The following is a 26,700-nucleotide window of genomic DNA, read 5'->3' as shown; positions in this document are numbered from 1 at the left end:
CCTTTCCCTGCCTCGGTGTTGCAAAACCATCTGAGCTGCTGGACCTCATGCTAGCACTTTTGGGCTACCATAAGGCCTTGCTTCATTTTTAAAGAACTATTTTTTTAACAACAATTACCAGAGCATGTTTGTGCAGTGCTAGCCAACACGCTCATCAAAGATTTCAGAGTGTTAGCTAAAAATGATGGACTCGCTTCTCCCGTTCAACAGTGGCAGGATCTTTTACCGTCTTTATTAGCCCAGTCAACAAAAAGCCACTATTCAAACCCACACATTGCAGCAACAAACACCTCTGCCCGTCCTGGGCTGCCTGCACCTCATTAACACCTTGTCTTCACGACGTAATACAGGCACCCAGGTACTGCCCCCATGGACATGCAAGAAGGGTTGCAGTGGCCCTTCACCTGAAGCCACCAATGGGAGTAGAGTACAGACAGTCGGTAAGTGATGATTGACACTGCACTCTATGACCAAAAGTATGTGGACACCCTTTAGCCTGAGGCTGCTTTTCATGGTTTGGGCTAGGCCCTTAGTTCCAGCAAAGGCAAGTCTTCTAGATGATTCTGTGCTTCTAACTTTGTGGCAACGGTCTAGGGAAAATCCCCCCTCTGTCATTCCATTTTATATTTACAAAAAATTCTTGTTAGTTTGACTTTCAAAGTGTTTAATCTTATGCACCTATCAGTGAATTCAAATGTATTAGATCCCTGTTCATTTACTGTGTTACCAGTAAAATTAGAGAAAATTAGAGAGACATTGTGGTCTATGCTTGCTGACAGGAAAAAGAGACACGCTAAGGTCAGGTAGAGGTGAACAGATTTATCTAAAGTTGGACTCTTTGTTCAAATTTGTAGGTGAGTAACAAGGATCATCAGTGTAGCACAGGCAGTCGAACCGCTTATCAAACCAGTCAACGTCTTCCTGAGACAGACGTCCCTTCACTGACAGTTCACCGGTTATTGACCACTTGATCCGGTACCTGGACGGGTCCAGGTGCAGGTAATCACTCTGGTCCCATTTCTTCCTTACACATCGCCCGTTGTTATTACACAGGGCGGTACTACACAGCTTTGCCGCCGTAGTGACGTTCAAGAGGTAAGGGTTCAGCGTTTTCTCCAAATAGCGTTGAGCAGCGGAGCAGGTGGCCTTCAAAGTGAAGTAAATATAAGAGCGGTAATTCAAGGATATGCAAAGCCCAAATAACAATTATTATTATTATTATTATTATTATTTTTATCAAAACAAAAGCCTACTTGAAAAAGATGTAATAGGGTTGTGCTTGTGCCGAGCTAGCTAATGTTACGTAACTTTAGCAAATTTAGATAAGCTCGCTAGCTTTGAGAAACACATCGCATTTTGTCGAAACAAATTGGAACACTGGAGTAAATGCAATAGCAAACAGTTTTAACATACCTTGGTCTCCGTGACCTTCATATCTCCCCAGCACACAACGCCAGCGGCTCCTAAAGCAGCAGCCTCCCCGATAGTACGCACCAGGTCCGGCTGGAACATCAGCGAACATGCACAGTGAGGGACAGCAGGGAGGAAGCAAGTAATACCGCCAGCCAAATGTTTTTGTCCGTTGCCCCAGCTGGTTTTGGAAAGGTATGTGTTGGCCAACACTTGATTGGTGTATTCTATCGTTGTTTTTATATTGTTTCATGATAACAGTTACTTTAAAAAAGACACAACACTGTAAATAAAATGTAATGCCAGATATAACGTAAAATGACAGACTGAGCAGCAAACGTCGTTTTTCACGTCGTTTGCGGTAAAGCCCTTGTGCAAGACTATCTGAAAGGGAAGCACAAGTGATGCGTGTCCCCTACTGGAGGGAAGAGATGCACATTAGACTAGAACTAATGAAGGTGATCACATGAATGGAGTGCTTTATCACTCTAAAATGTAGCTTTATTGTTAAATGTCGTATTGATTAACTTGGCTGTGTCACCACTCAACTAATTTCAATGGCTCCAAAATAACCATGTACAGTGTTAATTCACCCCGCCCCCCAGCTGAAGACTCAGGGAATATGTTTTCAATATATGATATTAAATGTTTTTTTTTAATGTAAACCAATTTTCACAAACAATAATGTAGATATCCACTCACCTTAGACAAGTAGTCTTCATCACCGTCTTTGTACACAATACGAATGTAGGCATAGATGGGTATTGCGTAGTCCTTATTTGGCAGCATGGAGACTCTCATTGACTCCTGCATACGATGACGAACAAAGAGAGCTGCCTGATTGGTGTCTTTCAGCGCAAGCTCCAGGTATATGGAGGGGTACAAAGCTGTGGACTCCTTCCAAAGCCAGAGCAACTCATCATTTCTCTTCTTCTCAATCGCAGGGCACTGACCAGTATAGCCATTCATGTCCTTATTGTAATCATAGTTATAGCAGTCTGGGTATAGGTAGTAACCCCACAAACGCTTTGGACGAAGTGTTTTTCCCAGATTCAAGGATTTCAAAAAATACTTTTTGGCCGCCGCTTCGAACACTCTTTTGGCAATATCTTCTGCTTCGTTGTGAGAGAGAAAGAGATGCCTCTGTGTAATCATTTCGATTGACGTCTGCCTGTAGATGTCCTTGGTGCCCCAGTTTCGTACCCACTGTGGTCTCCACTCTTCAAAATCCAGGACAGCAAGGCCAGGTTGGTCAGAAGGGATATAGAAGGTTATGTCATCTTCAGCTAGTTCACCATGTTCTTTGAAATTTATGAGCTGAGGGAGTCCCTCGCTGTGTGCCTCTCCGGTGTCTTCATCTATGTAGGGGAATATGCCAAATCTATCTGTGTAGAAAATGGTGATGCTTTGGTTGGTTGCTGTCTTCAAGGTGCTGCTCACAAGCTGAATGTATGTCAGGTCCAGGCTGATCCCAAATTTTCTCTCACAGAGCTCAGTTGGAACATTCCACATGAAAGCAAAAGGAAAATCTGGCTTCAGAGGTGGAGCAGTCTTCGGCAGTGATCCACAAAGGTTGATCAGAACCAGGAAAACGAGGCATTGCCTTAAATTTAGCCCATTAATACACAACATTCTCACATGTAGTTTGTAGTAGCCCTTCCCCTTGAGCAGAGTAAAATGAAGAACTGTCATAAAATGAAACAGAATTGAATAAATAATTATGATATCATGCAGAAAAAAGCCTGACAATCTGCTGTATAGTTATTGTTGATCATAAAGTCAGTCAGAACTATCCAATTAAATTATCAGAAATTGATTAAACTTCTTCATTCAGCTAAATATGAGCAATGATACCTCTTTGTAAGGTTAAATTGAATTACAGTTACAATTGCTGCAGTCTGTTTTTGTTTGTCTTAGAGGTGTTTTTATACAAATGTGCATAGATCTTTTCAAAAATACGCTGTGACATCATATTCTTGAACAGCTCTGTTATATTGTTCTATATGTCTGTGAAATTCCAACAAATACAAATCTTAAACTAAAATCTTAAAATCAATCAATACGTTGAATTTTTGATTTTCTACAATAGAAACTCTTACTTTTTTTTTTTTTGCATTTCTCTTAGAGTGCCATTTCTCCAACAGTGCGTACAATTATATGTGGTTTGCTATGCATAATGCGATCAGTTTGTATATACATACTGCCAAAGCCAGTACTTCCATTTCGTTGGTAGACACCTGTCATTGACATCTACAATTTAGTTGATTTTCTTTTAATTAATATGATTCAGTCCACTTAAGTGTTAGAATAAATAGATTTTCAAAAATACAGCCAGCACCTTAGAGCTGGTTATATTTACCTTATCTGCTTGATGGTCGAGGTGTGTGGTTGTGAAGGAGGGACACCTCTAAAATAGCACCTCAAACTGGGATCTCTGTTCATGTTTGATTGTACATTTACATCATTGCAAATATTTCAGGCTTACGGCAATTTTATTAAGAACTGGTTATTCAAAACAGTCATGATTCTCTGTGAAACAGAACAGCATTGACTCTGCAAAGCCCCAGAAGCAAAAACAGTGATAACTTTATGAAGGTGTAACATGGGCGCCCACAAGCACGTTGTCTCCTTTAATTCTTTAAGTTATCTTCAAAGAAAATATTTTTTCAACATAATTGTTATATTATACGCCATGTATAGTGTACAACATTATAGAATCATGTTACCTACAGCTCCCACACCTGCTCCTTGTAGACCAGGGTCCAGTGTGGGTGCAGGTTTTTGTTTTAGCCCAGTACCTGATTCTGCTTATCTACGTCTTGACTGAACACCGTGATTAGTTAATTAGTTGAATCGGGTGTCATAGTGCTGGGCACCCACATCAGCCCTTTTTGGATGAGATTGTACACCCCTGGATTAGGCCCAGCTCCCTTTTTCCATATTCACAGTTTTTACCTGAAGCTCAAAAGTTTTGTGTAGTTACAATAAATGGATTTAATTGCAGGTTGGTCTAAGGACATATTTAAGAACTCACTAATGCTGCTTGCTGGAGGTAATCTTCTGTAATACTTTAAAAGGCTTTAAGTCTACAAAACACATTCCTGCATCCACAACCACGCCTCCCTCCTCACCCCATGCCCGCCCATCTCCCATTCAGGTATTGGAACTTGGAACCACTAAGTTAAAAAAAATTGCTCTCATCCCCCCTCTGTAAACTGTACTTTCTCAACGTCATGAAAAATATAAAAATAATAAATGAAAATATACACTGGATCAAATTTCAAAAGTATTTTTTTATTAAATGAGAACATAGCAAATATTTACAGACACGGTGATAGCAGCACAGACAGGCATCGACTGCATGTTCAAGGTTTTAGCAGCTGCTTACATGGCTCTCGTTCTTGCATCTAATGTCTCATAGACAGGGTTCAAAGCCAGATGTTATTATTTGCTAACCAGATGGTCCACTTCATGTTCTTAGCATTTAAATCGTTGTCTCTTTTCTACGGACATTAAAACATTCCAATTCGATGCACCGGCTGAAAAATTCATTGAAAGGCTTGACCCAATACAATGCAGCCTTTTATATTTTTCAATGGATGTTTGGAAGTACCAAAACTGTTACTTTTTTAAGACCTCCTGAGTATATTAAAAAAAATATATATAAAAAACTATAATTTAATGAACAGCTTTGAAATTGTACATTTTACGATATAAATATATAGTAAGATATGAAATGTATGATATGAGACAGAACATTGACATAAACAACCTATAGGAACAAATATAAGCAAAAGCTCTGCGCATGGACAATAGGTTAAAAACCTTACTTCAACCAGAAACAGAATAGCATCAGAATCTCCACCACTAATTACTTGTTATTATTGTTAATGCTGATTACCAATTACCACATATATGAGGACTCATTACTCCATGGCTGCATCCTCCTCTTTGTCATTAAGACTGATAAATTAGTATTACGCTGTCATTTTGTCTTTTCATGGTGCACTTAGTGCATGATAGTGAAAGCAGCAGTTTATTTAAAATGAAAGGTAAGAACATGGCGTGCAAGTGTTTGCATTATGCATTTTGCAAATAAAGGGAATCTAGATAGTTCCCTTTTCCATATAAATGACATTCATATCTAGTTTCTTCTCTTTTTTCATGTATTGTGACTGTGGCTCGAAACAGATTTCATGTTACATTGCAAGGTCAGGTAAGGTAACTGATGTACTGATCCTCAGTGACTTTTCACTGGAAAGGTCTAAGAGTTGTGGTGCATATCAGCAGGAGAATAGTTTCTCTCGTATGTTTCTAATATGTTTACATATTTCAATGTATTGAAACAGGAACACACGCAAAACAATATCATTATATTCAAATCAGAACATGCACAGAATGGTTGCACGAAATAGACTGTTCTCTCTCTCTCTCTCGCTTATTGTTTTTAGAAAGAATACTTGTTAGTTTGACTTAAAATATGTGTAATCACAAACCTCTGACAGGGAAAAAAATTATATGGCATCACTTTTGTATTGGGGAAATCTTCAGTAATAACCGAGTTCATGTGGTTCCAATGGGGTTCAAATGCTCATTTACTGTATTGCCTTTTAAAGAGACATTGTGATCTACACTTGCCATGATAAGACAAACAGACATGCTAAGGTCAACAGAAAGGGCAGTGTCTCCTGGTAGAGGGGAACACCTCTACCATTGATATTGTTTGACACTTCGTTCAAAGTGACAGGTGAGTAACAAGGATCACCGGTGTAGCACAGGCAGTTGAACCTCTCCTCAAACCAGTCAATGTCTTCCTGAGACAGATGTCCCTTCACCGAGAGTTCACCGGTTATTGACCACTTGATCCGGTACCTGGATGGGTCCAGGTGCAGGTAATCTCTGCGGCCCCATTTCTTCCTTACACATCGCCCGTTGTTATTACACAGGGCGGTACTACACAGCCTCGCCGCCGTAGTGACGTTCAAGATGTAAGGGTTCAGCGTTTTCTCCAAATACCGTTGAACAGCGGAGCAGGAGTCCTTTAAAGTGGAGAAAGTGGAGAAAGAAAACACAAAATGTGGTGTTTTCTATTTTTATTATTTGTATTATTTATTTATTTATTATTTATTATTATTATTGCCAATAATAACAACAATAATAATAGTAATGATAATAATGAAACTATACACAATAGGCTACTTCAAATAGGCCTATTTGAATCAAAAAGCCTGTGTTGAGTAACTTAGTTTATGGGGCAAGCTAGCTAGCTTAGATGAAGTTGTCAAAACAAATTGGAACACTAGACTAAATGGAGTAGCATGTATCATTTTAAAATACCTCAGTCTCCGTGACATTCATGTCTCCCCAGCACACGACGCCAGCAGCTCCTAAAGCAGCAGCCTCCCCGATAGTACTGACCAGGTCCGCCTAGAACATCAGCGAACATGCACAGTGAGGGAGAGCAAGGAGGAAGCAAGTAATACCGCAGGCCAAATGTTTTTGTCTGTTTCCACGAAAACATCTGGTTTCTGAAAGGTATGTGCCGATCAAGCCGCAAGCACTCTTTTGCGTGGTGTTTGTGCAAAACCCCTTCACAAGACCATCTGAAAGGAAAGCGCACGTGACGTGTTTTCCTTAACAGAGGGGAGAGACACACATATTATATACAGTAGTAAATACCTGAAATAATATATATAGATGATGGCATCAATGGAGATCTTCATCATTCCTTGTAAAATGTAGCTTTATTGCTAAATGTCCTATCGTAAAAGTACAGACTGGTAGACAGCATATAGTAAGTTATGTTGAAGAAAATTTCTGCTACTTAACCAACTTCTCAAATAATTTAGGATACAAAACACCCCCATGCATGCAGCATGGGTGGTTGTGCATAATTATCTCAACCCCCTACAGTGTTCAGTCAGAAAGGTCCAATATGGCCAACAACTACCCCCAAATCCTCCCCCATCTGAAGACCCAGGGGCATATCTGTCCGCCTACCTCTTTGGATGAGTAACATTCAGTTTTTTCCCCATGTAAATCAATTCATTCAAACAATAATGTAGATGTCCACTCACCTTAGACAAGTAGTCTTCATCACTGTCTTTGTACACAATACGAATGTAGGCATAGATGGGTATAGAGTAGTTCTTATTTGGCAGCATAGAGACTCTCATTGACTCCTGCATACGATGACGGACGTACTGAGCTGCCTGACGGGTGTCTTTCAGTATAAGCTCCAGATATATGGAGGGGTACAGAGCTGTGGACTCCTTCCAAAGCCAGAGCAACTCATCATTTCTCTCCTGTTCAATCTCAGGGCACTGACCAGTATAGCCATTCATGTCCTGGTTGTAATCATAGTTATAGCAGTCTGGATATAGGTAGTAACCCCACAACCGCTTTGGACGAAGTGTTTTTCCCAGATTCACGGATTTCAAAAAATACTTTTTGGCCGCCGCTTCGAACACTCTTTTGGCAATATCTTCTGCCTCATCGTAAGAGAGGAAGAGATACTTCTGCATGACAGTTTCAACTGATATCTCCCGGTAGATGTCCTTGGTGCCCCAGTTTCGTGCCCACTGTGGTCTCCACTCCTCAAAATCCAGGATAGCAAGACCAGGTTGGTCAGGAGGGATATAAAAGGTTATGTTATCTTCAGCTATTTCACGATGCTCTTTGAAATTTATGAGCTGAGGGAGTCCCTCGCTGTATGCCTCTCCGGTGTCTTCATCCACGTAGGGGAATATGCCAAATCTATCTGTGTAGAAAATGGTGATGCTTTGGTTGGTTGCTGTCTTCAAGGTGCTGCTCACAAGCTGAATGTATGTCAGGTCCAGACTGATCCCAAATCTGCTCTCACAGAGCTCAGTTGGAGCATTCCACATGAAAGCAAAAGGAAAATTGGGCTTCAGAGGTGGAGCAGTCTTCGGCAGCGATCCACAGAGGTTGATCAGAACCAGGAAAACAAGGCATTCCCTTAAACTCAGTCCATTAATGCATAACATTTTCACATGCAGTTTTTAGTAAACCTTGACCTTGAAGATAGCCAAATAAAAACCTGTCTTTGAATGAAACAAAATGAAAGTACATCATTGAATACACTGTCAAACGAAAGCTAAACATAAAACTTGTTGTATAGTTGTGGTTAATTGTAAATATTCAGTCAGAACTCCCCTTATAAATTTGAAAAATGCACACGAGTAAATGATGAAACTGATGAAAATCCTTCACTCAGCTTAAGAGGGACAACAATACCTCTTTGTAAGATGAAATTGGAATACATTTTCAACTAATGCATTCTGTCTGTTTATCTTCCTTGTAAGTATTTGCATACGAATGTGCAGGGACCATTTAAAAAATGCACTGTGACACCATTTCTTGATCAGTTCTTCCATGACACTGTAAAATTCCACCAAAATACAAGTCTTAAAACTCAAAACTCATAACTTTATAAATAAATATTAAAAGCTGTAACAAAATGAAAGCTCCAATGTTCAGCATTTCTACTGAAGGGTTTCTTTTTTTCCCAAACATGGCACACACAAATAAGTGGTCTTCTATGCTTTATGTGAAAGGTTTACGTCAAAGCCAGTATTTTCATTTCTTTGATAGAAATCTGTCAGTGGAATTCACACAATTGACTTAAAGTCCAATCTAGTGAAAATAAATTGCTTTTTAATATTTTAATATTAAAATACATACAGCCAACACATTGGAGCTGGCTATATTTATACTGCCAAACCCCCTACAGTTACCCCCTTTGTCACACCATTTCATAGTTTCTTTGCAATCCTGATGGTAGGTGCGAAGTTATTAGTATATAGGTCAGAGTGGTGCTGTCTGTGAGAATCCAACCACAGTATTTTGTTCAGACAAAATCCAGCTCAACCTGTGATGTCTGCTCTTGCTTCACTATACTGCGCATTTGCCCAATGGCAAATCTTCAGCCAAACTGTAGTTTGGTTAAGAGCTGGTTATTCAATAGCGCTGTGTTTCTGCATAGAATGAAAGAGCACTGACTTTGCAAAACTTCTCAAAAGCAAAAACAGTGATAACTTAGTCAAGAGCCATGACAGAAAGGTGCTAAAAACAAACATATAATGATAGTTTATTTCCTTTTGAATGTGTTCCATTAAAGCTGGTAGGTCAACTATTTTACTGGTTTCCTACCTGATTAAATCAAATTTTTAGCAATTTTTCCTAATTTTTCAGACTTAGTCAAATTCATAGGGTGGGTAAAGAAACAGAAAGAAAGTAAAAGATAAAATTCAGGAAAAGGAACACTAAACAGGAAAGTCTGAAGATAGAATCAACCAAAACAAAGCTGTTGAAAAAAGAACAGCGCTTGCTGTGGGTTTGAGAGAAACTGACCTGATCTGGAAAATCTCTCTGCAAGAAAATCTTTTTTTTCTCTGACGGTTTGATTGAACTTTCTGTGTGCGATTGTCAGGATGCCTGAGCAGACCTCATCTCTGATAACCTGCAAGCGTTTAAATAACTGGTCCCGAAATAACTTTTCGTGTGCATGTAGTTTAGGTTTCAACATCAGCACGTGTGGAAACTTGTCGGGGTTCAGAGTTTTAGGAGCAGAGTGAACCTGATGAATCCTGCCGGCTACGTTGGCCTCAGGCTATGCCTGTTGCTGAAACACACGCTGATGTACCGAAATGTAAAGTGCAAAGTTTTCCACTGCCAAATATATATGTCAGCGGTATAACTGTCGGAGCATGATCTGGAGGTGTAGTATTCCTCAGCAATTACTCTGACAGAAGGCGAGGAAATATTGCCTTTGTGGTTCTCATTTGCTCATCCGTTCATGTGATTTACACCAAAGTGGAAATTTACAAGACAAGTGGGAATTTGTGTTTGTCTGCGTGCAGTCTTGAGGCCCTATGTGCCTATTGCAGTTACTCTGTTTTGTAATTCCATATCCTACCATGTCCTACATTGCTAACGTCCGCTAGATATAAGAGTGCTGTAATACCCTGGCCGTGGGCGTACACTGACTATAGGGCAAACTCCAGGCCCCACAGGTCTTTTACGGTCTTTAGAAAATGACGAGGATGTTGAATCACTGTACACAGTTACCCACAATCATATTTTATTATTTTATTAATTCATTCACATTTGATTTATGAGGCTTTCCACGACTACATTCATAGCTCCGAACTACATTTTTTATTTACATTTATCCAGACACAGAATATGCACATGGATGAAGAAATGGTTATACAAAGCAAATATATTAAAAGCTTACAACACAAAAGCGTTGACTGATTTGCAGTTCGGTGAAATGAAACAACCAGTCCTGTGCTGATTTTTAACATTTGACAACTTGCCTGAGATTTGAGTGTGCCCACTCATAAATTAAATAGATTTTGTCATGTATTAAAAGCTATGCCATGCTACAAGTGAATGACTAGCGGGGTCCTGGAAAGCAGGGTGGATAGTTTGGGGGAGCAGTCCCGACCAGCGTAGCACTGACAGGTGAACTTTTTGCCGAAGACGCTCAGGTCAGAGACGGTGAGCCTGCCGATGGCCACATAACTCATCTTGTACCTGATGATGGTGAAGGTTCGAGGGTTCAGGTGCAGGTAGTCACTGGAGTCGTAGTTCTTCCGCACGCATCGGCCGTTGCCCTGGCAGAGCGAGCGACTGCACAGCTTGGCCGCCGCCGTCACGTTGGCAATGTATGGGTTGAGGGTGGATGTTAGGTAATTGGACAGGGCTTCACATGAAGTCTAGAGAAAGAGATAGAGAGAGAGAGAGCTCACCATGATATCACAACGAAGGTAGGAACCCAAGACCATGATACAGACATGCCTATATACCTACTTGGTGTTGTTCCTTAAAATGAAATAGGTATGCAGACATATCTGTATTACAGTGTCTGTGTTTCTTGCAATCAACATGTCAACATACCCTGTCCACATCTCAATACTGATGGGTCCCATAGGCCTACTTTCTTTAAAGAATAGCAGCATGTGATTTTTCTTGCTTGGAAGATTTTATTTTCAATAAACGTATCTAAATTCTGCAACATCTCTTTGTATCAGTCGATTGTCTAAACCAGAAGTTGCGCCACTTTGCCAATTTTCTGTAATTTCCTGTTACATTGCATTCAGTAACATGATGTACCATCAGGTTGACACAATGGTGCAGAAGTACTTTGGCTAACCCGAAGGGCGTTGTACCCTTTTGGGAGATTTTATGGAGTAGGAATTTGTTGGTAAGGTAGCAGACGCTGGCAGAGGACAGGAGGGTGTGCGCCACGAGGGCAGAGGGGCGTGCACCGTGTTATTGAGTTTCAGCTCACGTTGCGTGTGAGCCTTCTTTACCTTGTCGTTGTAGTCTGCGCTGGCCCCCCACAGCACTGAGCCGGAGGCCCCCACTGCCGCCGACTCCCCGACGGTGCTGACCAGGTCCCCCTGGAAACAGCGGAGCGAATGTAAGGAAAAACTACAGTGCAGCTTTGCGTACAGAAACCGGACACCATCCGCAGTGGCTTACTCCTCCCACACAATGGCACTGTAATTTCAGATCTCGAAAGATACCACCTAGTCGCCCTTCTGGCCAAGCATTCAAATGCTCCATTGCCCATTGTCCTTTCGTTTGAACAAAGTCTTTTGTTAAAAAAAAGAAAAAAACCTTTATTCTCCGGCTCGGCATAGAGCCTGTTGCTAAACCTGTCAGACAAAATGATTGAATACCATCTGTTAAGTACGAACATTACTATTCTGATTTATTGTATTTTTCTACCACTTATGAAAAACATTGTGAAAGATACAACCGACATTCAGTTCACTTTAAACCACTATGCATATTTGACCTGAGTTTCCCAACAGGACGTGTCAGTCTGGAGACCCCTGATTACACCACATTTGAATTTTATGGCACTAGACATGTTCATACAGAACTTATAGATGTGAGAATGCATGCCAATGCTCGTCTATGGTCCCATGTAATATTTTAGTTTTTTCCAGAATTTCAAAAGCTTGTAAAATGAAGTTAACCCGCTTGCCACATATGTTTTACTCACAATTTATTCACATTACAAGTTTGTGACTGTACTCAGCTTCTGGTCATTAGTGCTTCCATTTATAGTGATTTTAAGGAGGTGAGGATCCTGCACTCACCGTGCTGAGGAAGCTCTTGTTCTGGTCAGGGAAGACCGGACGGGTGTAGACGTAGACAGGGGCGGTGAAGGGCCTCTTGGGTAACAGGGCCACTCTCATGGCCTCCTGGACGCGGTTACGGACGTACAGGGCAGCGCTGCCGCTCCCTCCCAGGGAGGACAGCAGGTAGACGGACGGGTAGAGGGCGGTGCTCGACTCCCACAGCCACAGCAGCTCGTCGTTTTGGCTCTGCGCCTCCGCAGGGCACCTCCCTGTGTAGCCGGGCTCCGCCCACCCGTAGTTGTAGCAGTTGGGGAACAGGTAGAAGCCCCACAGGTACCGGGGCCTCTGCCTCACCCCCAGCCCCAGGGTCGCCGCCATGTAGTTCCGAGCGGCGTCCTGGAACTGCCTCTTCGCCGCGGCGACGGTCTGACTCGAGGACATGAAGGGGTGTTTCTGACGGGCGTGGATGATGGACAGGATGCGGTAGATCCTCTTGGAGCCCCAGTTCCTCTCCCACAGGGGGCGCCAGTCCTCCCAGTCGATGACGGCCATCCCGGGGTCGGACTCGGAGGTGATGTAATGGGCGATGTCGGTCTGGGCCTTGGCCAGGCTGGCCGTCAGGTTGCCTCTCTGCGGGATGCCCCCGTAGAGCTTCTGCTTGGTGGCCGCGTTCACGTGCGGGTACAGCCCCAGCCGGTTCGAGTAGAACAGCATGAGGGGCTGCCCGGGCACCTTGGCGGGCGTGGTCACCGCCCGGAACGGGGAGGTGTCCAGGGGAATGGCGTGCTTTCGGCAAGCGATTGTGGGTATGTTCCACACCACGATGAAGGGCAGGCCTTCGTAAAGAGGGGGAGCGGTCGGAGGGTGGGGCAGGGCGTGGCTTAGGGCCCCCAGCAGGTAGAAGGTGAGGGCGGGCGACAGCAGAGCACTGCCTCTCCTCGTCTGGATGACCTGGTCCATCGTTATGCCTGTGAGTGAGAATTATCAGTTTCACACACTTGCGTATACGTACTCACACGACACGTCACACACACAACGCTGTGTCACACACACGTTACTTAAGCATGTGCGCTCACATCACTTACCATTTACATGTCACACACCTCACTGTACACACACACACGTAATGTTAAGGTCCACTGGACAAGCAAGAAGATTAAGGTGTAACATTAATGAAATTGGACTAAGACATTGGCCCACTGCAGAGCAGTGGGTGAGGCGCCATGATTTTAAACCTGTGGCAGACTTACCCTTGTTATAGCAGCCCCCAATTTGGGGCTAATATGAACGATGCCTACCAGCTGGCTGTGATTACTGTGAGAGTTCAGAGGGGGGAGAATGCAGCAGCAGTGACATTAGTTGGCAGGTGAAAACCCACCACAGAATGTGAAGGCACCCCTAAAGAAACAATACTAGTGTGATTAGTTCCCCAGTACCATGCATTGTTGTCTTCAGCTCGGTGGGCTGATTGTACCTCTTGTTGTGTGAAGTAGCTGGCGAGGTCTGTGGATTGAAACCCACTGCAGACCTACACAGCACAATGTCACGTGTGGCCACGCACACACCTGTCCAGGTGAAAAAGACATTCATTCATCATTTATTAAACGCAGTCAAGGAACCAGACTTTGAAAGGTGAGAAGTTAAGTGAAAGTCAGTGCTTGAACTAAAATGATTTTAGCAGCACTAAAAATATTGGTTGATAGCCTTTCTACTGTAAATTAATACACAATGACTAACCTTAAATGGAAGAATTTCTAATCACTTTTTTCCAGCGTTCTTTTATACAAAAGCCATGTCTCTAAAGCAGTATTAGAATGTTAGAATATTACTCATGCTGTCTGCTGTTGTACAATTAGTGATGAATTACTGTATCGTTCATCTATACGGGGTGCAATAATTCTAGAATAAATCTCCATTAAGCTGGCATTATGAGCACAATTGAGTCTCAGTCCTCTCCAAGCACCAGCACAAGCCTCAGCTGATGCCCCCTTGTCATAGTTCAGGGGGTCAGTTTGGGAAGTGTCACCACGGAGGTGCCCCTTAGCCTCCCCTCTCCTTCAGCCGGGCTGCCGAAGCTGATCTGAAGCTGAAGCTCACGCTGAAGCTCACATTCGCAATGAAAAAAGAAAAAAACGGGTACCGTACCTGAGCATCCCTTCGCGTCGGCAGCGTGAGGTCAGTGCCCGGCGGGAGTTGCGCTGAGGTGAAGGTCTCTCTGGATGCGAGTGGAGTGCGGTCTGAGGGAAGCTCTCAGCTCTGGCAGCAGAGGAGGAATCCCGCGAAAACAAGCCTGCGTTTCCCTCCCACGGCAGGGCACTGGAAAGGCTTGTGCACAAGACTCTCACCCCCCGGAGGTGCACTGTATTCGTCTCTCTGTCTTTTTATAAGCGAGACGGGCCAAGTTTGTCTTGGACGAGGGCAGGAGTGCACACCTTGGTGCTATGTGGTGGAGCATGTGTACTGGATTAACCTCAGCAAATGGGGCGATCCTTAGGGCAGCTTTAGGGCAGGCCATTGGAGGGGCATTAGTTGTGGGCACGCAGTGGGATGTCATCCACAATTGTTATAAGTGTGCCATACATCACACTACCCCAAAAAAAGTAACAAAAAATAAAATCTGAAATAAATATATATTTCAGCGAGCTGGAGAAAAGTCCTTGTTTTGACTCTTTTTCGCGAACAGATAGTTCACAAATATTTACAACTTATTACTATTATTCCTTTTAGCGAGCTGACGCCCTGACCCAGACTGACTCACAGTTTGCACAAAAGTGCAACAAGCTCTTGTTGTGTAGTAAGAACAGCGTTTGGGAAAATCCAGTGTGAGAGAGCCAGATGTGTGCTTTTAAAGGTTTGACCTACTGAAAACAGGGCAACTGTGCCTCAGCACAAAATATTGGGGAAGATATAGACCCAAAAAGATGTAAAGCGCTTACAGTATATTCAGGAGATTTTTAAAAAATTTCAGTTTGGATTAAAATTCCGGTTAAGCTCTTAAAAATGTTGTATGGCAATAAGATGATAGATTTCATATCAGATCTTACCAGTAAGACCACTGTTAGACAGGAAAGCAAACATAAGCATAAAACCCCAATATAAATGCAGTGGCAAGAGTACCTTCATCCATTTGTTACAACAAATCTTTAAAGGTTCACGAGTGTGAACATCACCCATAATATTTAGAGCCATACGTTTTTGAACATCCATGAGTGTCACTGTGGTACTACTCTGCTGTCTGTTCTCCTGTGCTCTGCTCTGCTGGGTTAGATGCGGAGTTGTGCTACTCTCAGAACCAGGGGTAGAGTCCGACACCATTTTGCTATACATTTTGTCAGTTGTTTTCTTTGTATAGACTACTGGATTTGTATGCATTTAAATAAATAATCTGTCCGTCATATGTATCCATGTCCTTTGTTCTATCTTGTGTTCTATGTCTATTGTGTACAATTCTGTCAAGTTGGTAAATGGGTCTTTTTAAAAAAAAATCTACTTGAAAAACTCTTGATCTTATCTGTATGGAATATCATCAATATCCACATCAAGTTTTATTGAATTTGCACCAACATTGCAAAATACCATGGATAGGAAACATGGATAGGAAACAAGGCATGTGATTAGGTTTGTATTTCAGTGGAGTATCATAGCAGAATGGTTTCTACACATACCCATGTACAAAAATGAGTGATTTTCAAGGTGTCCTGGATAAGGATTTTTGCTGAACAAGTGATTTGTAAACAGATTCATTGACATTTGCCTTTGGGCTTTCTAAGGTAAACTTTCTGAAGACTAGGATTTCTTGGCTGAGTCGACCACGCGGGCATAATCGCTTACCGCTGTGGCAGAGCAACACCTGAGCTTCAACTGCAGCTGCCTTTTAAAGTTTTTCAGTCCAGTTTTAATAACAGCAACAATTTGCTACCTAAATGCAGGTGTTGCCAGGAGCCATACACAGACGCCATTGTTTTCAGAACACGTTCAGAAGGTGAATGGAGCGTTCATTTAAATTTCGCCCGGCGCCTTTCAAAGGGATAACCGCGGTCATTTGCATGAGCGGAATGCCTCTGCAGTTCAACCAAATCTACCGGGGGTCAAACAAAGTAGGAACAAAGGTTAGAGAAACCGGTGAAAGGCATGGAGACAGGTGAGACAAAAGGAGAGCTGCAGGTGTTACGTGTTCTATAAATAAAATACTGAATAATTATTTTCATATGAGGCCAAGAACAGAGTACAAAGAAGGATGGCCAGATGGTTGTAAAACGATAATGTTGCAAAAGTAAGAGGGAAGTGAAGCCTGTGCGCATCAAGTGCAGGTAGAACCACAGAATTGATTCCAAACTGGGAGAAACAAAGGCCAAAGAGACAATACACACAATTTATATGGTTTAATAATTTGTAGCCATGCTTGCTATAAGCAGTTCAAAGGATTTGGTTTAGATCCCTTTAAGTGCACTTTTATTTTCCAAAAGTTAGGTTTGGTCACACTTGTACTGTATTATCTTGTTTAAACATATGTCAGGATTGAACAGCCCTTCATAATGTTGACTTTTCTAAGGGGTGGATGATGTCAGATCTGGATAATTTCATAAGTGTGTGTGTGTGTGTGTGTGTGTGTGTGTGAGTGTATGTGTGCATACATATGTGTGTGTGTGTGAGTGTGAGTGACAGAGAGAGAGTGTGGAACAAAAGCAGGGATGGTTCTCACAGCTGTGCCTTGTATTCAAAACTCTTTTCTAAGAATTTAAGCTTTGCAAAGCATAGACGGGCATCTCATAGACACAATTTGCCTGATTTTTTTCAATGGTAGTTCCTTATTCCAGTTTTGGTTCCAGCAAGGTTACGTAATACAAAAAGAGGAGAAAAATTCTGGCACATTTAATTCTGTAATGTGGATTTTGATAAACATATTCTCTCTTTTTGTGAATTACCCCTTTCTCATTACTGTTATTTGGTTAGTCTTTCAAACAATTACTGCATGTCTGTGTTTTGTGTACTGACATTGAAAATATATTATCAGTGAATAACATGGATAGTACCTATATAGAAAGCATATACTTGCTCTGATCTCTAAATCTCCCATGATTCTATGTGCAATGGTTGGGTGAAGCTGCATACACCTCTATCTGAACCATCAGTCAACAAATTCACAGCATATTCAAGAATATCAGAAGAATAACCCTGCAGATTATGCTTGTGTGCTTATAATCCAATAATAATGTGATTAATAGAATGATTACTGATGCTTTATCTAGTGGTATTACATTCAAGCAATACAGTGTCATCATACAGTATGCAGATTACATTCCTGTTCAAGAGAACAAGGTCTGTCAAATAAAATCTCCAAACCCTACCCTCACACAGCGCTTAGTCACACAGATACTACATCTGAAAGGTGGTTAAAAGACTGGTTAAAAGGCGGTCACAGCTCTGCACTTTTCAGTGCACTAGACCCCTCTGTAAACTTTCACTGTTAATTAACCGCCCTGCTTACATTTTCTTCAGATAATCTTCAGATTTTAGTTTTCATTGATTTCACCTTATCATACCCCAAATGCACCTGCTCAAGCTTACTCTATTTCTCTCTTTGAAATGCATCTATTATTTGGAAGGGAAATGATATGCTATGTCTACACACTCCCAGAAGCATTTCTGTTCACGTACCCTAATATTTCATGTGTCTTTCACACAAAACGTTTACATGTATTGTAACCTGTAATAAAACCATACATATGCAGCATTATTCCATAACGGCTGGCTCATAATGTAGGCTACTATACAAAAATAAACTCTTTGCAATACAAAAACCAAAGAACCTGTTCAATGTTCAAAAGCTTATTGCTACATCAAGCTTATTGCGAGGAGCAGCTGGAACCGTTCTTTAGCAATACGACGGAACATAATGTGCCTTCAGAGTCAGATAGTTCGTCATATTATGAAGTTCAAGATTAGGAGCATAACAACAAACGCCGCAGAGTTTGCAGTCCTGAGGGCGGCGTTCTCTGTCTCCTCCGGGGGCTCGAGGCTGTCGCAGCGCTCGCCGCCGTAGCCTTGGTAACAGTGGCAGCGGAATCTGTTGGCCAGCAGCTGCAGCTCGCGCTGCGAGTGCCAGCCGGTGACGGCGAACTCGCCGTCTCCCGAGGGCTCGATGTGGTAGCTGTTGGCGCTGAGGTGCAGGTAGTGTGGTGCGCGCGGATCCCGGCGCACGCACCTTCCGTTGCTCTGGCACAGGAAGTCGCTGCACACCTCGGCGGCGCGCGTCACGTTGGTGATGTACTGACCCAGTCGGCTCGCCAGAAACAGCTTCACCCTGGAGCAGTTGTGCTGTGAAAGAGGGTTGTACAAAAAGCGAATGGCTTATTTATGGTTATGAAAATATATGGCAGAAAATATATGGGAGTAAGCAAAAAAAAATAATGTAATAATTTTATTAAACGTTTTTATATCATTTGTGTGTGTGCGTGAGCGTGTGTTTCTGTGTATGCTTGTATGTATGCAAGTGTGTGACTGTGAGTGTGCAGGTCATGTTGAAGGTGTGGACTCATGGACTCACTCTGGAGGATGTGAGGTTGAGGTCCCCCCATATCACAAAGCCAGCAGCACCCAAAGCAGCGCTCTCCCCAATAGTGTGGATCAGATCCTTCTGCAAAATAATGTTACAACAATGTTTTCCACAGAGCTTGTACCTATCCACATCAGCAAGAGCTCCATTAACTACCACCACAGCTATTTATTCATTTAAAAATCTGGGCTATTATCTCAGCCCATTAAGAATAATACATCTGTGCTGTTGGCAGCACAGTTTGATAAATAATGTTATAAATTGTGTAATATTATCCTTTAATATCAGTCCTTGCAACTGGAGGAAATACATTTGGCTGTGTAATATGGCATTACTGTATTTTACCAATAGATGGCGCTCTTAAGGTTCAGTTTTACACTGTATGGTCCGGAATTTTTAAATTGAAAAAATTTAAGGGTTGAAAATTAGCATTTCACAGTAATGTCAAACTGCATATTTTTCCCATGACCTTATTGTAGAGGAAAATAAGCTTATTTGAAATTCTTTGTAGTTTTAGAATTTGCTTCTGGGTATGCACATCTCATGCAAAACCCAGAATACCCTCCTGAAATCCAGCGGAGAAACAGTTTAAGTATTTCTTCATTTTTGACATAGTAAATGTCCTTCTGGGACAGGGTGGGGTTGAGTTTACATATCTTTCTTATGTAAATGCTACTGTGGCGTGTTTTTAGCTACATGTCAGACACCTACACATTGTCTGCTGTCTTCAGTGACAGATTTATTTCCCCATTGAATGGTGATTTATGAATGTACAGAATGACGTGGGGCTCTCAGCAAAAATAAATCACATGTAGTGGTAAAAAAGGGGGCTCGAAACAGCAAGAAAAACTCAAGAAAGGAAAAGAGAGCCAACCGTATGTTTTCAAAACAGAGTATGCAAACTGTTATAGAGCACGGGGGTGTTACAAATACCTTCTCAGCCGTACAATGTCTACAGATTAAACACATCGCTGTTAGCACCACTTTTCTTTTCTTTATATTTGTGTTTTCTATTTCACACCCCAGCACTTTATAAGAGTTTGTGTCCTTACTCTATTTTTTTTTAAACAGTCATCAAAGTTATGACTGTTTTACGACAACCTCTTCTTAAAGGACCAGAAGGGCTCTTTCTTTTAGAGTTATCACACATCAAAATGCTAATTCAACGACTGAATTGACACTGGACATTTTACTGTGCAGGTTTCCTCACAGTGTCTGCAGGTATGTATGGTTCCTTTCCGTCAATAGCCAATCATAGCCTTGAGAACAAGGTGTGCGGACTCTTTAGCCAATAGATGACTTAAATTGGTCACTAGTGCTGAACACAAAACACGCGCGGCTCCAGATTGGAGTTTGAACGCCGATTGACATGATGAATGATCACGCCAGACTGGGGACAACGCTTGAAGAATGTTCCTGAACTGGCACTGCTTCAGTAGACACTAGACTAACACTTGAAAAACCTGCGTTTGATGAGGTCAGACGAAGAAAGGACGTGCATGACGTGTGACGAGCTGTACGGGAGGCTGGCTGTCGTAGCCCAGGCGCGTGTAGACGAAGGTGGGCAGGTCGGGTCAGGGTGAGCGAGGATCTCAGACTCAGCACCCGGGAGAAGTGGGTGTGGCTGTGCGGACTTCCTGATGGCGACGGAGGGGAAGAGCGCCGTGCTGCTGTTCCACAGCCAGAGCAGCTCGTCGTTGCGCAGGCTCTCTAGCAGGGGGCAGGAGCCCGTGTAGTTGCGCTGGTGCAGGTTGTAGTTGTGGCAGTCGGGGTAGAGGTAGAAGCCCCAGAGGCCGTGGGGCCGGGTGCTGGTGCACAGCTGCAGCGTGCTCTGCATGAAGGCCATGGCGCTCCTCTCGAACCCGCGCCGGGCCAGCTCCTCCAGCTGCTCGTCCGTGATGTTGACGTAGGCCCGCGAGACGAGCTCGCGCGACTTCTGCCGGTAGATGTCCTTCTTGTGCCAGTTGCGGCCCCACTGCGGCCGCCAGTACTCCCAGTCGATGACGGCCAGGCCGCGGAAGTCCTCGGCGGGGATGTAGTGGCAGATGTCCTGGCGGGCCTTGCGCAGGTGGGCGGTCAGGCTGCAGTTCTGCGGGAGGCCCCCGTTGACGGCCTTGCCCTGGTCGGTGTAGTGCGGGTAGTGGCCCAGCCGGTTTGCGTAGAAGATGGTGACGTTCTGGCCCGTCCTCATGGCGCGCGGGCTGCCGTTGATGTGGAAGAGGTTGAGGTTGGCGCTGATGTTGTACTTGCTGGCGCACATGTCCAGCGGCGCGTTCCAGGCGGCAATGAAGGGCTTTCGGCCAATCAGGGGCAGCTTGGCGGGCTTCTGGGTCAGCACGGCATGGACGAGGAGGAGAAGCCAGGAGCAGGTCAGAGCGCAGCCGACGGGTGTGGCGTGGTGGAGTCGGGCACCCACTGCCGCCCTGGGCATCCTGCTGCTTGTCTCACTGGAGGCCGCTGTCACTCACCCTGTGGGGGGAGGGGCCAGGGCAGGGAACAACAGAGGTCAGTGGAGGATGAATGTCCATTTATTGTTGTTTTTAGTATTGTTACTGATTGTCTTAATGCTTGAGATGGGGGGGTTGGGGTTGGGGGGTTAAGGGGGAGGGGGGTCGGGATTTGGGGAGGGGGGAGAATTTCACCAAGCCTGGCATGAGAAACACCATAACTCATTATTTTGGATCATACATAATATGTGTATTATTTTAGAGGGCACACAATGAACCAAGATGGGCAGAGTAGTCTGTTATGTCCTTTGGCTTTATTTGTGCCAATGAGGATAGAACACAACCACAGAAAATCACCACAGGAATTCACAGGGTAAATAAATGGCCTGCTCTTAGCTTATCAAGGGCTGGGAATAATGATTCGTCTGCACCGCAGAATAAATTTAGGGATTATAGCGTGTAGTGTAAGAATTTCATTGCTTTCCCGCCATGTACTTAAGCTGCATAAGAATATCCTGTGAAGTCTTCCACGCCGAAGTCTATAAATATGCTGCCAGACTGTTTCGGGAGAAGCAGAGGTAAGAGGGCAGAATGTGGAGCTTCGTTCACACCCAGACACCGGACTGAAGCTTGGGCCAGTCTTACAAACTGCATCCTGTCCACATCACAGTAAACACAGACCAGCGCCCTGCCCACACAGCCCTAATGATAGCCGCGGTAGCCAAGGGAACAAAACGGCCTTTTTGCCAAAGCAGGAGAATTGGAAGAGACATTTGCTCAGCATGCACGCGGCGATATCTCAAACCTTGGCCGAAAAAGCTGAGTTCTCACCTTCAGGTTAAAGTAACGTTTTGCTCCCATGAAACCGGCGCCTCTATTAAAAGAATATTAATAAAGCGAGGTGGAGCATTAAGTCTAGGTCCTGTGGCAGACACGGAGTGAAGCAACTTACCAGAGTAAATTTGGAAACTTCAGGGGGATCAGTCCCCGTTTTCCCAAGGGGATCAAGTTACAGTGTTTCTTTGGATGTTTTTTTTTTTTTTTTTGGGGGGGGGGGGTGGTGTGAGTGAAATGATTTCCAGACACATGGGCTTAATGTACATGGAACTGTGCCTTCAGTAATGGAACTAATCAATTGTAACTATGGTGACGATAATAACAATTTATGGAGAAATCATTAATGCCAGCCATCCACAAATTAAGGAAGCAATTGCATGGAGCTCATATTATTTACTGGAAAAAAAATGTGTTTTCAGAAGTCTGGGGTTTAATGTGTGGGCAGGAAGAGCAGAAATAAGCCTCTTCCTGTGCAATTAGCCTCTAGTTCACCTACGGTGCTCACAAACAGCACTGACTGCAAATCAATCTCTCAAGGCCCAGAGTTGGGCAACTACTTGTGTAACTGACGCACTACTGTTGCATACTGTGTCATGTCATGAAACCTTGAGGGTGGGCTGGGGGGGTGGATGCCCCCTCCCCCCTCAGATCTCATATGACCATAATTCCCCACACAAAGCTGTGTGTTTCTACACAAGGGGCAACAGAAAGGGGTGGCGTGAACCGTCCTGTTGCCCCTGTCTATTTTCACACTGTCAAGCACAGTCAACAGGTCCTGTCTGATAACTGCAATCTAGTCAGGGTTAGGAAATAAATAGTTGAAATTTTTATGTGAATGGGAGCAGATGGCATATTGTTTATGTAATTCAATGTGTTTATTATAAAGGTCTTAAATGCTGGGGAAGCCTATATAAATTGAAGGCAAATTACATTAATTTGCTGTAATTTCCCTTTTCATTTTGGCTAATAAAATTGTGATACTTGACTAAAGGGGCAAAACAAACAAATAAACAAGAACAAATAGAAAATATAACAAAAATATGAATTTTTTTGTTTTTATTATATTTCAGCTAGAAGTTAAAAATCCTAAGCAAGCAAAGTTGTTATGAAATATAATGTAGTATAAAGTTTTACACCAATTTGATTGAATGTTTCTTTTGCTCTAAGGATTCAAGACAGTGGGAAAAGCTCAGACTTTCAGTTTGCATGCTTATCTCATGAAGCCACAAGATGTCGCTGTTTCAAACCCTTGAGAGATCGCAACTTTCTTTGTATCATGTGCTCCACTGTGAATGTATGTAAAGCTTGGAACTATCAATGACTGATTTTCAGTGTTCATCTGGTTTCCCTAACCCACAATTCCCCACAGAGGCAATTATGAGAGGAGCCATGGTTTTTGTGCATGAGAAACTGTGACCAGCACCAGCAACCCCCCCTCCCCACATCCCTCCCCCACTCCCAGGACAACACAAAACTGTGATTTCTGTCTAGTGGGCAGAAATTTTGTTTTTATCTCCCACATAATTCATATCCAACTTCTTTATAATTCAGCAATTTATGCCAAATCAGTGTACTACTCCTAGACTATTTGAGTATTCTACAGCCCTTTGTAGGAGTATTGCCCCTACCCCCTCATTTTAACAATTAAAATCACTCTCTAGCCCCAAGATGATGCCAAGACTGTAAGTGGAGGCATTCAGTCTGTAAACTTTGGTGCTTTGAATTTGGCTTCGAATTCTAACTTTTGAGATTTCTCCTTCTTACCCTTGCACATCATCACAAAGTCTACAGACTCTGAAATAAATGTGTGAGAAAATAAGAAGAATGAAAAATGAAGACGTTTTTTCAGATGGTTAGATTGAAAGCATTTGGACCTCACTTCTGACTAAAGAAAGCTCTGTATTTTTGGAGTGATTTGGATGTTATTTTGAAGCATGTTATTTTGGAGCAAGCACAAGCTTAAAGTAGAGAAATATATGTTTTGAATGGATATTATTATTATTATTATTATTATTATTATTATTATTATTATTATTATTATTATCATCATCATCATCATCTGCATGTCACTTACGATGATGATGCTCAATCTAGATCACCCCCCTCCCCCCAACACATACACACAACGTAGTAACAACCCCTGACTTTCCCTGAGATGAACTTCAGCCATCTGGCAGAAGCCTACTGTCTGTCAACAGCACAGTATGTGTGTGTTTGTGTGTGTCTGTGTGTGTGGGCGGGGCTACCTCCAGCCAAACCTTTATTACCCTTGGGTATGGAATCTGACTCTGTCTGCCTGTCTGTAGTCTCCATCCGAGGTTAGCACTAAAGGGTTTGAGTGTCTGCAAGCTCTGTGCTTTTTTCATCAGCTCTTTAATGTATTTTCTTTAAAGTGTTTTTGAAACAAAAGGGAGACTTTATTGGAAGTTTCCATTGAATTTGGATTTAATTGGATAAGTCTATTACACGCCACAAGCCCAGATGTCAACTTCACCCCCTCTTGACCCGTTGGTTTGGTGGTTCCAAGAACCGACTGCGATAATAACTGTTTGCAAGGACAATAACGGTTTTTGTTTTTGTAATAGTTAGGAGAAGAAGCAGCTTGTGAGTAACCCAGCCCAGTAACCCTGTACAGGACACACCCCTTTCCAGTACAGGACTGCAAAACTTTCACATAGCCACAGTGTCTGATTACTCCCAGCAAAGCAGTGTTTTAAAAATACCTACATTATATACCCATCTGCCTGACACACAGCCATCTAATACTTTATAGCATGTTTTCAATGTTTCAGTAATTTCTTTATAATGACTTATTTACAGTCAGATTTTTTGGAAGATCCTGCTGCTGATGCTTCGGTGCCCTGTCCTGCGGGTGCATCCGACCAGGGGTACGGAGGACTCACCCATGGGTCCCACGGTGCCTGGCCAATCCTCGTGACAAATTCCTGAGGACGGAGGGAGTTCAGTCAGCTCCCCAGCATGTTTGGTCCCGGCGGTGTCTCGTATGCACAACTCAAACCACCCCAAACGCTTTTATACTGGAGGGAGGGAGAGAGAGAGAGAGAAGATGGAGAGAGAGAGAGAGAGAGAGAGAGAGAGAGTGAGTGAAGGAACGTTTCCTGAGGGGGAGGAGAAGCCACCACGAGGACTTCCACCACAACACAACGATTAAAGTGGGGAGGAGGGAGATCCCGGGCCAAATCCCACCGACTGCACGTCACTGCTTCATCCTCAGATTCCTTCCAAGAGTCACGGCGCAGCGAAAAGCCGTAGGCCCCACCCGCATCGATCAGCGTTAGCGAGATGGGGCGGGGGGGGGGGGGACCCGGGCGGGCCCCCGTCTGTTCTGTTCCCATGCATGTGAGGGCTGGGGTGAGGGTGCCGCAGGGCTCAGAGCCACAGATTGTTGTGTGTGTGGTGCTGCTGTTGCATGGGCGGGGACGCTGTTCCTTCTGATGGGGAAAGCAAAGAATGCAAGCATCCTTCAGAGGCCATTTTCACTTCCCCTTCTCCCGGCTGACTCCGGGCTCCTCTGCATTCCTCTGCGGTCTTGTCTCTTGCAGTCCTCAGGTTGGTTAGGTTTCTATCTGTTATTTGTAGATCGAGCTGGTATCTCACACCATCTGGGTTTACTCCTATAGACATTCTCATGGTGAGCCACATCCCTTTCCTGCAACAGATCCGCTGTCCAAAATGTTCAGGATGCTACATGTGAAGCCGCTTCCGATGGGAGGTGCAAAATTAGTGTTTGATTTACTTTCTGAAATTCTTCAGTAAATTGTTCAGACAGTCAGTACATTTTGTAACGGTTGTTTTGAATATTTCTGCGAAGATGCAGACTTTATTTATTCTGTGAAGAGCCGCAGTGTAGCTCTAAAGAGCTTCAGATTATACGTGCTTGTGAATTACGACTTAAGCAGGCAAGCAGCTTACGTTATTAAAAAAAGAAAAGTCAGGCGTTTTTTCTGTAGAGAGATGAACTCTAATCCCTTCACTAACAATGATCCATGGGTGTAGATACCTATCGGTCTTGTTAATATCCTTTTGTGTTTCCAATTGAGATGCTTTAATGCATGACTATTAACAAAACATTGATATACTGTATAACTGCAAGGGTCAGGAGGGACAGGTAGCCATGTTGGGAGAAAACATGATCCAGCGTGTGCACAGACGGACAGAACTCGTCAGAAAGCTTGTGCTTTTTCATGTAAACTGAAACTCTGAATGATCACAATGATTAAGACTCTTCCTATAGAGATCCATCAGATCTCTCTCCCCTCATCCTGTCCCACCCCTGAAACCACTGCAGCCCTGCAAAGTCTGGAGTGAT

At 43.3% G+C, this 26,700-nt stretch overlaps 4 protein-coding genes and 1 long non-coding RNA gene across 7 annotated transcripts; 1 reads left to right on the top strand and 4 right to left on the bottom strand.

Moving 5' to 3' along the window:
- Positions 1–804: 804 nt before the first annotated feature.
- LOC135258995 (hyaluronidase-5-like) lies at positions 805–3,042 on the bottom strand. The gene is made up of 3 exons (XM_064342788.1): positions 2,113–3,042; positions 1,414–1,503; positions 805–1,146 (listed from the first exon to the last, which is right to left on the bottom strand). Exons 1-3 carry the CDS (start codon positions 3,040–3,042, stop codon positions 820–822), a joined length of 1,347 nt encoding a protein of 448 aa, XP_064198858.1. The 3' UTR covers positions 805–819.
- Positions 979–3,466, top strand: LOC135258997 (uncharacterized). Of its 2 annotated transcripts, none has more exons than XR_010331167.1 (3): positions 979–1,095; positions 1,445–1,605; positions 2,900–3,466. It is a non-coding gene; the product is annotated as an uncharacterized LOC135258997 (long non-coding RNA). The 2 variants fall into 2 exon arrangements; XR_010331168.1 differs by having other exon boundaries at positions 1,064–1,173.
- A 1,217-nt stretch (positions 3,467–4,683) lies between these two features.
- On the bottom strand, positions 4,684–10,091 carry LOC135258994 (hyaluronidase-5-like). 2 transcript variants are annotated; one of them, XM_064342787.1, is made up of 4 exons: positions 9,784–10,091; positions 7,488–8,474; positions 6,748–6,837; positions 4,684–6,449 (listed from the first exon to the last, which is right to left on the bottom strand). In XM_064342787.1, the coding sequence occupies exons 2-4, from the start codon at positions 8,415–8,417 to the stop codon at positions 6,039–6,041; spliced, it is 1,431 nt and encodes a 476-aa protein (XP_064198857.1). In that variant the 5' UTR covers positions 8,418–8,474; positions 9,784–10,091; the 3' UTR covers positions 4,684–6,038. The 2 variants fall into 2 exon arrangements, with proteins under 2 accessions (XP_064198857.1, XP_064198856.1); XM_064342786.1 differs by having other exon boundaries at positions 7,488–8,470; positions 9,784–10,088.
- A 415-nt stretch (positions 10,092–10,506) lies between these two features.
- Positions 10,507–13,693, bottom strand: spam1 (sperm adhesion molecule 1). The gene is made up of 3 exons (XM_064342783.1): positions 12,549–13,693; positions 11,751–11,840; positions 10,507–11,153 (listed from the first exon to the last, which is right to left on the bottom strand). The coding sequence occupies exons 1-3, from the start codon at positions 13,488–13,490 to the stop codon at positions 10,818–10,820; spliced, it is 1,368 nt and encodes a 455-aa protein (XP_064198853.1). The 5' UTR covers positions 13,491–13,693; the 3' UTR covers positions 10,507–10,817.
- Positions 13,694–16,897: 3,204 nt separating this feature from the next.
- Positions 16,898–25,623, bottom strand: hyal4 (hyaluronidase 4). Its single transcript, XM_064342785.1, is given in 6 exon segments — positions 16,898–18,848; positions 19,078–19,203; positions 20,607–20,658; positions 20,660–20,715; positions 20,717–21,555; positions 25,274–25,623. Coding segments are annotated over 5 exon segments (1,431 nt in total). The 5' UTR covers positions 21,518–21,555; positions 25,274–25,623; the 3' UTR covers positions 16,898–18,452.
- Positions 25,624–26,700: the final 1,077 nt, after the last annotated feature.

The sequence above is a fragment of the Anguilla rostrata genome, chromosome 7, assembly GCF_018555375.3.
Source record: "Anguilla rostrata isolate EN2019 chromosome 7, ASM1855537v3, whole genome shotgun sequence".
In the NCBI taxonomy this organism is placed as follows: Eukaryota; Metazoa; Chordata; class Actinopteri; order Anguilliformes; family Anguillidae; genus Anguilla; species Anguilla rostrata.
The sequence above is the reverse complement of the archived record's forward strand: the minus strand, read 5'-3'. Positions and strand labels throughout refer to the sequence as shown.

Excerpts from the sequence above, each read along its gene's own strand:
- spam1 (XM_064342783.1), bottom strand. The coding sequence starts at position 13,490 with ATGGACCAGGTCATCCAGACGAGGAGAGGCAGTGCTCTGCTGTCGCCC. Across the intron at positions 11,841-12,548 it reads ACAAGAGCTTCCTCAGCACG|GGGGACCTGGTCAGCACCGT; the intron begins GTGAGTGCAGGA and ends CGCTGTTTCCAG. Across the intron at positions 11,154-11,750 it reads GCGCAGACTACAACGACAAG|ACTTCATGTGAAGCCCTGTC; the intron begins GTAAAGAAGGCT and ends CTCTTTCTCTAG.
- LOC135258995 (XM_064342788.1), bottom strand. The coding sequence starts at position 3,042 with ATGTTGTGTATTAATGGGCTAAATTTAAGGCAATGCCTCGTTTTCCTG. Across the intron at positions 1,504-2,112 it reads ATGAAGACTACTTGTCTAAG|CCGGACCTGGTGCGTACTAT; the intron begins GTGAGTGGATAT and ends CTGATGTTCCAG. Across the intron at positions 1,147-1,413 it reads TGAAGGTCACGGAGACCAAG|GCCACCTGCTCCGCTGCTCA; the intron begins GTATGTTAAAAC and ends TTCACTTTGAAG.
- LOC135258994 (XM_064342787.1), bottom strand. The coding sequence starts at position 8,417 with ATGTTATGCATTAATGGACTGAGTTTAAGGGAATGCCTTGTTTTCCTG. Across the intron at positions 6,838-7,487 it reads ATGAAGACTACTTGTCTAAG|GCGGACCTGGTCAGTACTAT; the intron begins GTGAGTGGACAT and ends CTGATGTTCTAG. Across the intron at positions 6,450-6,747 it reads TGAATGTCACGGAGACTGAG|GACTCCTGCTCCGCTGTTCA; the intron begins GTATTTTAAAAT and ends TCCACTTTAAAG.